We start from the raw sequence: 12,548 nt of genomic DNA, 5'->3' as shown, positions 1-12,548 counted from the left end.
TGTCAATGCTGATGAGTTTTGCTTTTTGTTCTCTCTTGCACTTATTCTCTTATAGGAAAAAAACAATTTGTCAGATCTTTGGGAAAAGGAGCACACCTAACCAGGGTTGCTGAGACATTTAGTAAACTTTGGTACTGTATAAATATAATATTTTCAACGAAACTATACTCAAAAACCCATATAACTTAATTCTTGCTTTAAAGTGTTTGTTTAAGAGTTTTATTATTTTAGTCATGGTATTCACCCTAATCCTCTTCAAAAGTGAAAGTATGGCCATTTCAAGCTTTCATATACTAACAGTAAATCCAGTCCCAAATTTTAATCTCTCATTCTGTCTTAATTTATTATTTAGGTGAACTAATTTTTACTTTTTATAAGAAACAGTAGTTTGCATTAAACATAACTAAATGACAGTTTCAATACATTTCTAATACTGAATGGAAATGCAGCCTAAGATTTGATGTTCTTTTCAAATTTACATTTTTCCCTCAGTTTGCTGTAGCTCAGACTTTCTTTCGTTATATTGCACTTCGACAATTTTAGAGTTTTCTTGAAAGAAGAATCAATCTTTGCAGAAAGTGGACCAGCTTTTTAATTTTCTGCAATGTTTTCCTTTTTACAATGCCTTATTTACTAGATGCAATATGCTGTGTTGTAGTAGTGCATCAAAAGTTCTAAATAGTGCTTCATCTAGCAAAGGCCACACATGTCTAGGAAGAACATGAATAGCTCAAAAATAATTTAAGAAAGCAGAGCTGTGCCACAAAAGAGAAAAATAAGCATATAATAAATCCAATGCTAGCTTTAACATTTTCCAGACTTTTAATTTACAGGAATTGCATAATCTTGTTGCATAAGATTTCTGCTGGATTTTTGCCAATGAATAAAGGCATCAGCATTCTTCATGTATATTTGGAGGAATGGCTTAGTGGAACTTACTTTGATTATGCCTATGTTTTTGCAGAATTCTAATGAAACAGACCATACATTGCTGGAAGAGACCTTTTAACTTAATTAAAAAGGGAAATGTAACCCAGGAGGTTCCTAAATTTCATTAGAATCTCACTTGTCTATGAAAAATATTTCGTAGATGCCTATACTTCTGCTGTTAGACATGCCTAGAACCRTCTAAGTTTTAACCATCTAAGTTTTAAAAACTAAGCTGTTCTTTTTCCATGTCATAATTTTCCCCCACTCATCTTTCCTAAACACATTGCATTCTCTACAAAATAGARTATTTCTTCTCCTCTGTTCAGGCCTTCAACTGAGATATGACAGGCACACATTCAGATCCCTCATTTGCCTGTCCGGATTTGCAAGGCCATAATGAGACAAACCAAAGTTCCACCTAGCCTCGCATTTTCTCTCTATCAGCTGCTGAAAGTCAGATTAACAAGACTAACTAATTGGACTAATATTAGGTGTTCTGAGATGAGCCTGCTTTCTATGGAACCTGTCACAATTTTTATTTTCTATTTTTATTTTTTATTTAAATTTTGGTTTAGTAGGGGGTCAGAACTTGACTTCTATAGCTGAGCTGTGTGCTTCAGTACTTGTCCTACTTTATAATAAACTCGCTATCCTGGGTATGTGTATCTCCCTCCTTGCTCCAGTGTTTCACTTGTTTGAGGAGAGCCCGAGGAAGAACCATCCATGGCAAACTAGATTGTTTCATCTCTTGGTCTCTTAGGAAATGAGAGACTAGTGCATAAATCAGAGGAAAGTAGAGGTTTGAACTTCTGCTTTGTTAGCTCTCTCTGGACTTAAAATGGGGGAAAATAATTTTTGTATGTTTACCTGAAAGAAATATCTCTTTTCCCCCTTACCTTTGTCTGAGGAACAGTCAGCCAGATATGACTTAGGCAACTGATTTCAGGACTGGATATATGATTTCTGAATGGAAAGCAGTGCATCTCTCGTGATAAGATTTGCTACTTAATTTTCTTTCAGGGAATAGGTTTAAGTCCCACTCCTGTGCAGCCGTCTCCTTTTTGGCAAAACTGAGTGGCTTCTGTTTTATGAATTCCATTCTTGGGAATCTAACAATATAGTGCATTGTACAGAGAGCCAGAACACACTTTTTTTTTTTTTTTTTTTTATTCTAGTAAGTGACAAATCACCTGAAAGTTAGATGTTAGTGTTGTTAATGTCATTGTGAAGCAATGCTTTTTTTAAAAGGTTCAAATGAAATTTACTAGTTGTAGGCTCATATCAGGTTGAAGATATACTAGATACCAAGATCAAAGTTAACTGGTATGTGATTTATTATTTGACTATGTGAGCTAGTCCTTAGAAGATTCTTTGAAAGTCTGTGAAGAGAAATATGCATCTGTAAAGCGAAATTCATCTCTTCCTAAATCTACTTCTGAAACAGTTAACATGCATTGAACCCTGGACTTGCCTGATATTCCCTGCTAAAAATACAAGCAGCCTTGTCACTAGCTCAGATGGAAATGCCTTCACTGCAAGAGGTTAAAGTTCGGTGAGGTAAATCCTTCGCCTTACTTACTCCCACAGTATGAAATGTCAAATGTGACATTGCAATATGAAATGTCATGAACAAGACAAAAAGGAAAGAGGAAGAATGTAACAGTTCTTTCAAAAAGAGTGTGTTTGAAAAAGCTCATGTTTTAATAGATAATTATTCTAAAGAAGCAAGTACTTAGATTTGATTGCAAGATGGGAATATTTTTTCGAATTTTCTTAGGGGCCTTTGACAACATATAAGACTTGTGGATTACTCTCTACAGATCAAGGAAAGTAGTGGTTGTAGCTTATGCCTCTTCCCTTACAATGTTACTAGCAGTTATCATCAAAAATTAGATATGATCCTGTCACTAGAAGTCACTAAGAGATTGATTTCCTGATGTTCTCTCCATGTCTTCAATTTGGTTATCAAAACTGACCATTAAGAGTAATTTCAGCCATTTGCTTCTCCTCCTACCTTCAGCAAGCTATCTTTGATACACTGAGACTACATTTATTCTATTAAATAAAAGAGATAAACCTCAGTAAACCTGAGCCCTGAATCCCTTACCATCTACACTGACTAGAAGCAATTAGTTCATTCTGTTACTCCATTCTGAACTATCCAGCTCTTGAAGATAAATCAGCTATAAAGAGGGCTGACCTTCAGCATTGTGAACATGAGTGAATCCGTGACACTTTTCCTAAGGTCAGGAGTGGTCCTTTTGACTCTCTTCTATTCAACATATAGGTATAGCTGAAGTTTAAGGCTATTTCTAGACATCAGAAATTAGCATAGTTGACTGAATGTTGTTGATAAATCCTTTTAACTATAGTGTGCCACTCTTTCTGCAGTCACTGCCTAACAGGAAGAAGTATGTGCTACATAATAATAAAGTACACAAAGTACAGTATAAACTGATTCTATATTTTAAATCTTTCTCATTGTGTTCAGAATAAATTGCAAAACAAGTGTTACTTTCTTTTTAGTTCCTTTGGAAGGTCTAAGAAGTCAAAGCCAATTTGATGAGATGAGAACAAGCTACATTAGGGAACTGGTGAAGGCAATTGGTATGCGCCAAAAAGGCGTTGTAGCCAATTCACAACGTTTTTATCAACTTACAAAACTGATGGATTCCATGCATGACGTAAGTTTACTTGTTAATTGTTCTGTTTTTTATGTTATAAGGAACTAAGAAGTCTTAAAAGTAAATTTATGGAAAGATGAAATGGCTGGTCAACAATGCTAAATGTAAAACTATTGTAACTAGAATTTTCCTTTACTATGTGAATATCTATATATTTAATAATAAATATATATTGTATACAGGATTTTATGGTATGCAAGATTTAACTTACATGAGAAAAATACATTTGAATGTTGCCTGCTACTATTAATTATGTTTTTTGATAGGGATGTATTTGTGTGTATATATGTCAGTGAATGCTTAAAAACATTTTAAAAATGCGAAGAGTAGGCAATTCAAACTTTAAACTCAGGCTACTAAGAATTAGGGAGGGACAATCAAGACTGTTTTTCAACCATAACTGAAGTACTAGTCCATACATATTATAAGCAATTTTTAAGTATTTTTCTGTATTCTGGAAGTGACTAATCTTTGACAGCTCTAATAATGAAATAGACATTCATAAGTTTTAAAAGATGCAATGGAACCCTTCTCACATCCCTGAAATTCTAACATACATCCTATTGGCTTAACATTTATTAAAACTGAGGAATGAACAACATTCTGTATAAACCTGTATCCATGTGAATATTGTTTTGTAATGGCTTGTATATCTCTGTAACAGAAGCAAAAGCAGAGATATAGGGCAACACATGACAATTCTAGTAAGTACTTGAGGAATACTTTAAGACAGTCTAGGTCAACTCCTTTTGAGTTCTGTGATGGCTGAGGGGAGCTTAGAATCTCAGGGAAAGATGGTGTCTTTACTTGTGTGCATTCTTTTGCATTCACTGAATCTGCATTTAATTTTCATTCTTTGTGAACAAATAGATATTCATCTAAAACCTTTTATTATCACTAATTCCTCCTTTTTTAGGCAAAAAAAAACTTAATAACCTGAAGATCCTATTTATTGGAGTTAGGAGAGGTAGCAATAGTGACAATTATGTGCTTCACTAAGCAGTTTGGAATCCTTTGATCCACTACACAAACTTCTGCCATCTGCAGAAATCATATTAGTTTGGGTATTATACCTTCTCAGATAACAGCACAAGTAAGAAAAGCATGCTTACATTCTAAGGTAGATGATAGAAAATACTGAATGGGAGAAGGAGCTTAACTTTAAGTATTTAATGGTAGTCAGACTCCAGTCTTCACTTGGGACTGTCAGTGCCAAACCCTTCCCTGCAGTTGGAGTTCAGTCAGTCATCTTATACTTGCAAAAACAAGTCTTGGCCAGTCTATTACTCATAGTAGCCCTGTGCTCAGGGAGCCTGTTTGAGTGTATCTTTCTTGGCATAAAAGGTCTTCCCACCTCACTTGTAGTAAGAATTTGCAGTCTGAGTTTCACAGCATCCAGAGGGGAACTCTTGAGTACTGGGCTGTGGAGTAAATTTCTTCATTTCAAATAATTAGACAAAATAGTCTCAATGGAGCAAGTGAGTGAGACTTGTGCAAAATACGAAGCAGAGTGATGGTTAGCGTAGTGTTTGGGACGTACAGTATCTTAGCTCAAGTCCCTGTTCCAGCTCAGGCTGACAGAGATGGGAGATGCAAGGAAAAGATAAGCTAGGAGGAACTACATAGTGTTATGGTCTAGGGTAACTGTTTCTATTAAGAAATAGATGACCTTTGACACAAGTGTAAAAGAAAAACTGCTATAAACTTGAAACTTCTCAGTTAAAGAAGATAGAAAAGGTGAAAGAATGAATTTTATTAAACAGTTGCTTTGAAAGGGTAGGGGCCTGTGAAGTCAAATGTTTGTGACATACCCAGATATGATCATAATCAGAACCATGGAAAAGTTCGCAAGGAAATAATAAATTCTGCCCTCAAAGTGGTATCTGAATAGCATGCAGTAAATATACCACCAAGATATGTTGGACATCAACATAAAATAAAAGAGTCAGTAGTTGTTTAGTAAGTACTATTGTTCATGTTGCGTGTCATTAATGAAGATGATAATACTTTCTAATGACATTAGTGAGCCACTCCTTTTTTAGAAGTCATGTGTCCTTTAGCTATATTTATGGTTTTTGCCATGATCTTTTGATAGGGAATGCTGAGTACCCTCATTATTGATTCAAGGAATGACAGATAGATGTATAATGATATAAGCTGAGGGATGTGTAAGTGATGAACAGCAAGTTTGTCTGACTACATTACTGTTAGCCTGATTTATCATGTTTGTATTTTATTAAATCCAGCTAGTGAAACAGCTCCATCTCTTCTGTCTCAACACATTTCTCCAGTCCCGTGCACTAAGTGTTGAATTCCCCGAGATGATGTCAGAGGTGATTGCTGCACAGCTACCCAAGATTCTAGCAGGGATGGTGAAACCTCTTCTCTTTCACAAAAAGTGAAATGTCTTTTCTCTTATCATAGAGATGATTTCTGGGTCATTTTTTTGTTTGTTTATTTTGGTCAAGATTTTACAATGTCAGGACTTCAGTATATTTGTCATACTTGCCCTACCTATTGCTTTATACTTGTAACATACACAACCATGTAAGTTTGATGTACATATTATGAGTTCCTGATTCCTTTTACTGCAGAAATCACAACAGTCATTAGAATGTTTTGTAAACTTGGCTAGATTGCTCTTTAGATATGCATACAAAAGATAATGAAAAGAGCTTTCAGATTTCTAAGAACAGATATCTTACACATTTTTCTTACATATTATACACTTTCAAATTTCTTATATGACATGGTGTAAACTTTTTAATACATTATGTGCATGGGTACCTGTGGGCATGTGTGTAATGCTAAAGATTTTGAAGAAATCAAAATATATACTGCCCACATTTTCTCATGGATATTTCACTTTTTACTTAGTAATCTGCCTCACAGAAATATCATTTCAAAATAAGCAGTCCAGATTTAAGTAGATGTCACTGCAGTATCTTCGTGAGTAACTAAAGTGCTAGCAACAAAACATACATTCATATTCTTACCTATGCTCATACTGCACTGGAACTCTGAATTCAGTGTGCAGTTTCCTGCACCATTCAGTGCAGTTCTTCTTCAAAAATTGGAAAGCTTATGAAAATGTCCACATATGCTGCACCAGAAAAAATGTGTATTCAAACCCACTCAGCTTTAGTTTGTGTTATTTTCCTTTAAAGTTTAGTATTTGCTAAAGCTAAATCACTTAGCTATACTCTTAAATTTGTCAACTCTAAAATTCTGCATTTCAGAAGCTTTAAATAGAAGTGTTTTCAGAGAGTACAACTCTTAATTTCAGTGTTTTGAATCTTAATGTTGAATACTCAACCAACCATTAACATCAAATTATAGAGAGATTGAACACAAAAAGAAATGGAAAATATGACTGCAATGTTCTTGATATACCAGGCTCATTTTATTACCATTTTGTAGAGTTAAATATTTTATGCTTTAAAGGCATGCTATTATAGTTTGGGTAACTGTAAAAGAGGAATTGAACTAAATTAGCTGTATATGTTCAAGGAGAATGTCATATTTTACCATGGAAATGAAATATTTGACTGAAGAATGATAATGTTGTGATGTTCTTGCCTTAGGGATGAGTATAAAACAGCTCATAGATTTGAAGCACTAAATTGTAGATGTATTCAAACAAAAGGGGAATGGATACACTCCACAAAGAATTTATAAGGCTATTACAACATGAGACATTTTTGCCAGTCACTACAAACGGTACTGAAGTTCTGTAGCGGCGTAGATAATGAGTCACACTGAGGTACTTGTTAGCCACACATTATGGCTCTTCTCCCTTTACATATTGGATACATCCATCACGACAATCGCATGTAACTTGATAGAACTGCAGACCCGTTGGACAGAAGTTCAATATTCCCCATTAAATCAGAGTGGACCTCATTACAAGTTTAAGTGATTTTATTTGTTTATAAAGATTATGGTCTGATTCTTTAAAGAAAAAATTCTGAGAATTACCATTTAAAAGGTAGATCTAAAGATATCTTTGTTATTTATTATTTCCTAAACTATTCAGGAAAAAGCTGTTGCAAATGGGAAACACATTTCAGCATCTCTCATGGCAGCATAAAACCCACTAGAGCTGGGGAAAACAAACATCCCTAGGTAAAATGGCATAACCAGACTTTCTTGTTAGTGGACTAGGTTCATAATTTTTAACTGCCGAGAGACAACCTTTTTTCAGTACAGTCTGACTTTTAACTTTGATATTTAAAGCACTTATGTTTTAATAAATTACACAGAATTCTTTATTTCTGAATAATGAGACTTTAGTTTCTTGATTTTTATTTGTATTTACATTCAGTAATTCTGGAGCTCAGTTTGAAAAATAGCTCATTTCAGTCATCCAGCTTTTGTATAACAAAAATATTTTCATGCGTTCTCCAGTAAGTTAAACATTGTCATATGATTTACCAGTCAATAAACAGACATTTCTGTTTATATTAACCTGTAACAGAAACTTCCCACACTAAAAATTACTCCTTGACATCCTAATTCTGAAATTAGAAAAGGGAACAGTCAGTATGCTTGCCTCAAGAATGCCCTAGGTCAGCCTACATCTGCCTTTTACTCAATTCCTAAAATTTGTTCCAAGTGTCTGCCATGTCACCATGTCCCATAAATATGGCAGCTTACTCTGAAATACTGTATATTTGTCTCAAAGGCATCATCCAAAAGAAAGATGAGGCATCTTTGGGGAATAAATAGCAAATGAATAGCAAATTCTGTTTCTTGAAGATCTTTATCTCTCTGAAAAAATTCCCAGAGCATCGTGATCATGATAAATAATGCACTGCACAAGACTTTCAGGAGGTGTTTGGCTAAATGTGGCTGCTATATCTTTTGAAAATCCTGTATTCATTATTAGGTTGTCTAAAGTTAGACAAAACTGTCTTAATTTGAGATCTTCCAGCTTTGAGCCCAGTAGTAAAACTGCTTTCAGTCTCTGTTTTGGTACCAACATTTTCTACAGATTATACTGCTATCCTTAACAGTAATCAAAATACAAGATTGTTTTTCTTGTCCTGCAGAAATTTCATATGCTCTGATTTTGCAACACTGTAGCCGTATCCAGAGAATTATCAGCAAACTAGTTTAGGAGTATTTTAGACTGTAAGGTTTTTCATTTTTCTGTATTTCTCTGCATTTGTATTTGTTTCAGGATGAAGATGGTTTTTAACCTGAAGTTTACAAATAGGTCTAAATAAACAACTTCTAATGCTTTTGTATCTATTGAACTAGGTATAAAAAGGCTGCATCTTCTCATGTTGCATTTTGTGTACTAGTAGTAAGAGGTTTCGGTGGACAAAAAGAGTTTTTGTTCTCTGGCATTTGGGATGTGCCTGATTACTTTTATAAAGGTATTAGACCTGTTGTCTGTGTAGAATGCTTGCTATCTTCTGCCGATTGTAGGCATAATTTCATTTTTCTGACAGGACACTCGAAGTTGTTAATTCTTATGCTAAATTATGCAAGATCTGCCTGAAGCTAAGCCTCTCATATTCTGTACAATTCATGCCTTTTTGACCCAAGGCCTTCGGTGTTGCCTTCTGCTAATATTTAAGTGAAACAAACAAACAAAACCACAAAGTTTTCAACTTCTTTCTTTGATCTCTACTGTTGTTATTCAGCTTTTAGATGCATGACATGTCCAAAAGTATTTATAGTTTTTAAAGATTGTTTTGAAAGTTAAAAACTGTTTGGCTGGAGCAGCCCCAGCTGTGTTTAGAATTGGAAAACTGTAGCAATGCAGGACAGAGAATGAGAAACTTCCAGCACCGGCAGTTTGGCCTACTCATTCACGCATGGCCTGGAGTTGCCTGACTGTCATACCTGCTGTGGGCAAAGAAATTCAAAAGGTCAAACACATAACTCACGTTTTCAAAGATCTCAGCTGGATCAACATTTCTGACATTCATTTGGGAAGGGAGGATGTTGGTTGTTAACAGCTGTTCCATGACCTAAGGAAATGTAGTCTGGGAATCTTTCAATTGATTTTGTGGAGGCTTGGAACAGTTTTGTTATGTGAGCATATAATAAACTGAAGCTTAGATATTTCTGGTCTCCAGCTGTTCCTTCAGCTGCACTGCAGTTTTATTTTCTAGTGTTATATGTAAAATAAGAAGATGAGAAATCAGTTTGTATTTTCTGAATGGTCAATGCCTTGGTGCTTTAGTTCTCTCTCTCTCTCTTTTTTTTTTAAGTTGTGGAAATAAATCTCTCTCAATGAGTATATAATGCAATTGAACAAGGTGGCTAAGAGAAAGAGATTTTGCTTCCACAAAGCAGAGTCAAAGAGCAAGCATCAAGCCTGCAGGCATTACAACAAATCATAGTGATTAAACTTAAGGGTTTTTTAAAGTTGGAACTAATCTAAAAGCTTTTTTGTGTGTGTGTGTGACAGAACATCTGCCAATAATTTGGTTTTATTGGGAAGCTCAGCTGCTTTACTGTATTCTATCTAAAAACAAATCTTTGTATTATCAGTGGCATATTAGTAGCATAAATCATAATATCTATAGGGATCCTTTCCTCCCATCCTCTCCTACCTGCACAAACATAAGGTTAGCTTATTGCTAGAACAGGAGAGCAATGGGCTGCCGCTCCCTCCTTTCAGCTCTGCAACTCCAAATAAGCATTTGTTGTCTCACATGCCATTGGTGGCAGGCTGACCTTTCTTTCCTTCGGATAAATCAGCTTGCAGCCACAGAGCCAATATCCAAAGCCTTCCCAACTTTCCATGGCTCAAAAGCCTTTGTATATACTGCCAGGTTAGATTGTCAGCATTGCTAGATTTACTGTTTTGTGCTGCTCTGTGTCATGATGACCTGACTGTTGAACAGCAGGTTTGTTTTTAATTTAATTCTCTTTTCCCTCTTGGAAGATTAAAAAGAAGAAAAAATGCTATTTTTAGGTGTTTTGTATTTTAAAATTTATGATTTTTTTCAGATAAATATGCTATTAATTTATTATATTGACGTTATTTGTATACAGAATGATAGTATAGATTTTCAGATGCTTGAACAGAAGCACGAAAGTAAAARATGACTTAGTTAAAAAAGATGATTTAGTTAAAATTTTAGCTGTTCAATTGTTTGTTTGAGGAAAACATTCCTCAGAAGGTACCGATGCCATCAGAACTGAATTCCCTATTCCATCTTTTACATAGCTTTAAGTGCATGAGAAGTGCTGTTCCCTTGATGTATTTGTTTTGCCTATATTCTGGCATTTTCTTTCCAAATCAGACCTGCAGTACTCTGTTCAAGATTTAAAGAATATAAAGAATATCAAAGAGTAGTAAACTTTCATTTAGGTTTAGATYGTCATTTAAAATTGGCAACATTTCAGCTTCTTGCTGGTGTGAGTTGTGCTCATTATAAAAATAGCATCGTAAGTCTTTTAGCCATAGATCATGTTTTTCTGGGAAAGAAAACTAAATTACCCTTTCACCTCTACAGGTACAATGGTTCCTCCAATTTAGCATTCAAGCATATCAGTGAGGAAGTTCTCACGATGTCATTTAAATCGTCTCACTCTATTGCGTTTTTCCCACAGCTCAGTTTAAATATCYACCCAACCAGTTTAGTAGTAAAATCTTTTTGCTATATTGAGGAAAAAGAGAGTTTTCCAGAAATCCAGAACTCCCCATCAGTGAACTCCACAGCAGTATACTTTCAAACAAGATGCCAGATGAAAAATATCCAGTGGCACAATTAGTTTTTTTGCCATCAGCTCTGAGAAAACTGAGCAGACCAGTACAGAGGCCTTTGTATTATACAGGTGAGACTTTTATGGTCAGTACCGTAAGTCAATCAATGTGCATACTGCACATGCATTTTCCACATATGCCTGTTTTTCATAAACTAGATAAAGATACTTTTACACTTCATACCCTATATTGTTGTTCTACGTCCAACCTGTCACTCTGATCTAAAATATCATCCAGTTGAGAGCAATGTTCTCATCATAGCTGTCTTCCAAGAAATTTGATTTATTCAAGCAGGTCCATTGTGGCTCTGTGAAATTTGACTGAATAAGCAAAGCACCAAATGAACATGGACATGGCAGCATATGTTCAGAAAGTGTGTAAATGCTACTTAGAATATTAGATTCACGGGAAAAAAATGAAATTCTTAGGTTGCAGTATTGTTATCAGTACAATTTTGAAAGGAAATTTGTTTCAAAGGAGTATACAACTCTATTGCATTTTAAATACTGCCTAAGGCTGCTACTGTACTGAAATTTAATAGCATCTCTAATCTCTTTGCAAAAAARGTAAGCTCCAAGGAAGTTTTCTAAGTCTTAACATGCTACTTGAAAACCATACATCTAAATTTTATAAATTGCCCCAAATGGACAAATCTATTTAAAAGGCAGTTGATTGCAGTTGTTACCAGGCATATCTAAATGTAAGGTTAAAGCCATCGTAATGAATAGTAGTGGTTCACACAGTGCTTTTTCTGGCAGTTGAAAAACACTGAGCATGAAAGTTGAAATAATGATTTTAATATCACACACATGCAGGCACGTATACAGAAACACACAGGCGTGTGTACGCGTGTGCACACACACAGATGTAGTTACAATGGCATCTCTATATACAGTTCAAGCAGTTTTAAGAGATAATGATTTTTTTTGTGGAAGGCCTCAATGCTAGTCCATATGTCCCATTCTTTATAGAAATAAATACATATTATAAAAATCTCACTATCATAGTTTTATTTGTGCAATATAATGGATCAAATGCACTTTCACTGAAATGAATTTTCATGTACAGCTCAGAGGAAGTTAGAATCATGACTTAAACTTTCAGTAAAGCAGAGACTRGTGGATAGTAGTCCATATGAACTGTCCTTTCGTTGGATGTCTTTTGGGAGATGTCATATGCACAGTCTGGTACAAGATCTTCAGAAC

General features: G+C 34.9%; 1 protein-coding gene across 2 annotated transcripts in view; it reads left to right on the top strand.

Moving 5' to 3' along the window:
- The window catches only part of PGR (progesterone receptor), a 36,029-nt gene extending 29,626 nt beyond the window's left edge, over positions 1–6,403 (top strand). Inside the window, exons 7-8 of one of the 2 annotated variants that reach the window (XM_085309015.1) lie at positions 3,457–3,614; positions 5,861–6,403. In XM_085309015.1, coding sequence (XP_085165141.1) covers positions 3,457–3,614; positions 5,861–6,016 — 314 coding nt within the window. In that variant the 3' untranslated portion in view covers positions 6,017–6,403. Of the gene's footprint in view, positions 1–3,456; positions 3,615–5,860 lie in introns of those variants that run through there. The other variant, XM_085309014.1, reaches the window with a different exon arrangement.
- Positions 6,404–12,548: the final 6,145 nt, after the last annotated feature.

The sequence above is a fragment of the Rhea americana genome, unplaced genomic scaffold (genome assembly GCF_003343005.1).
Source record: "Rhea americana isolate MKP2758 unplaced genomic scaffold, rheAme1 scaffold_29, whole genome shotgun sequence".
In the NCBI taxonomy this organism is placed as follows: domain Eukaryota; kingdom Metazoa; phylum Chordata; class Aves; order Rheiformes; family Rheidae; genus Rhea; species Rhea americana.
Note: the sequence above shows the minus strand (reverse complement) of the source record. Positions and strands in the feature narration are given on the sequence as shown.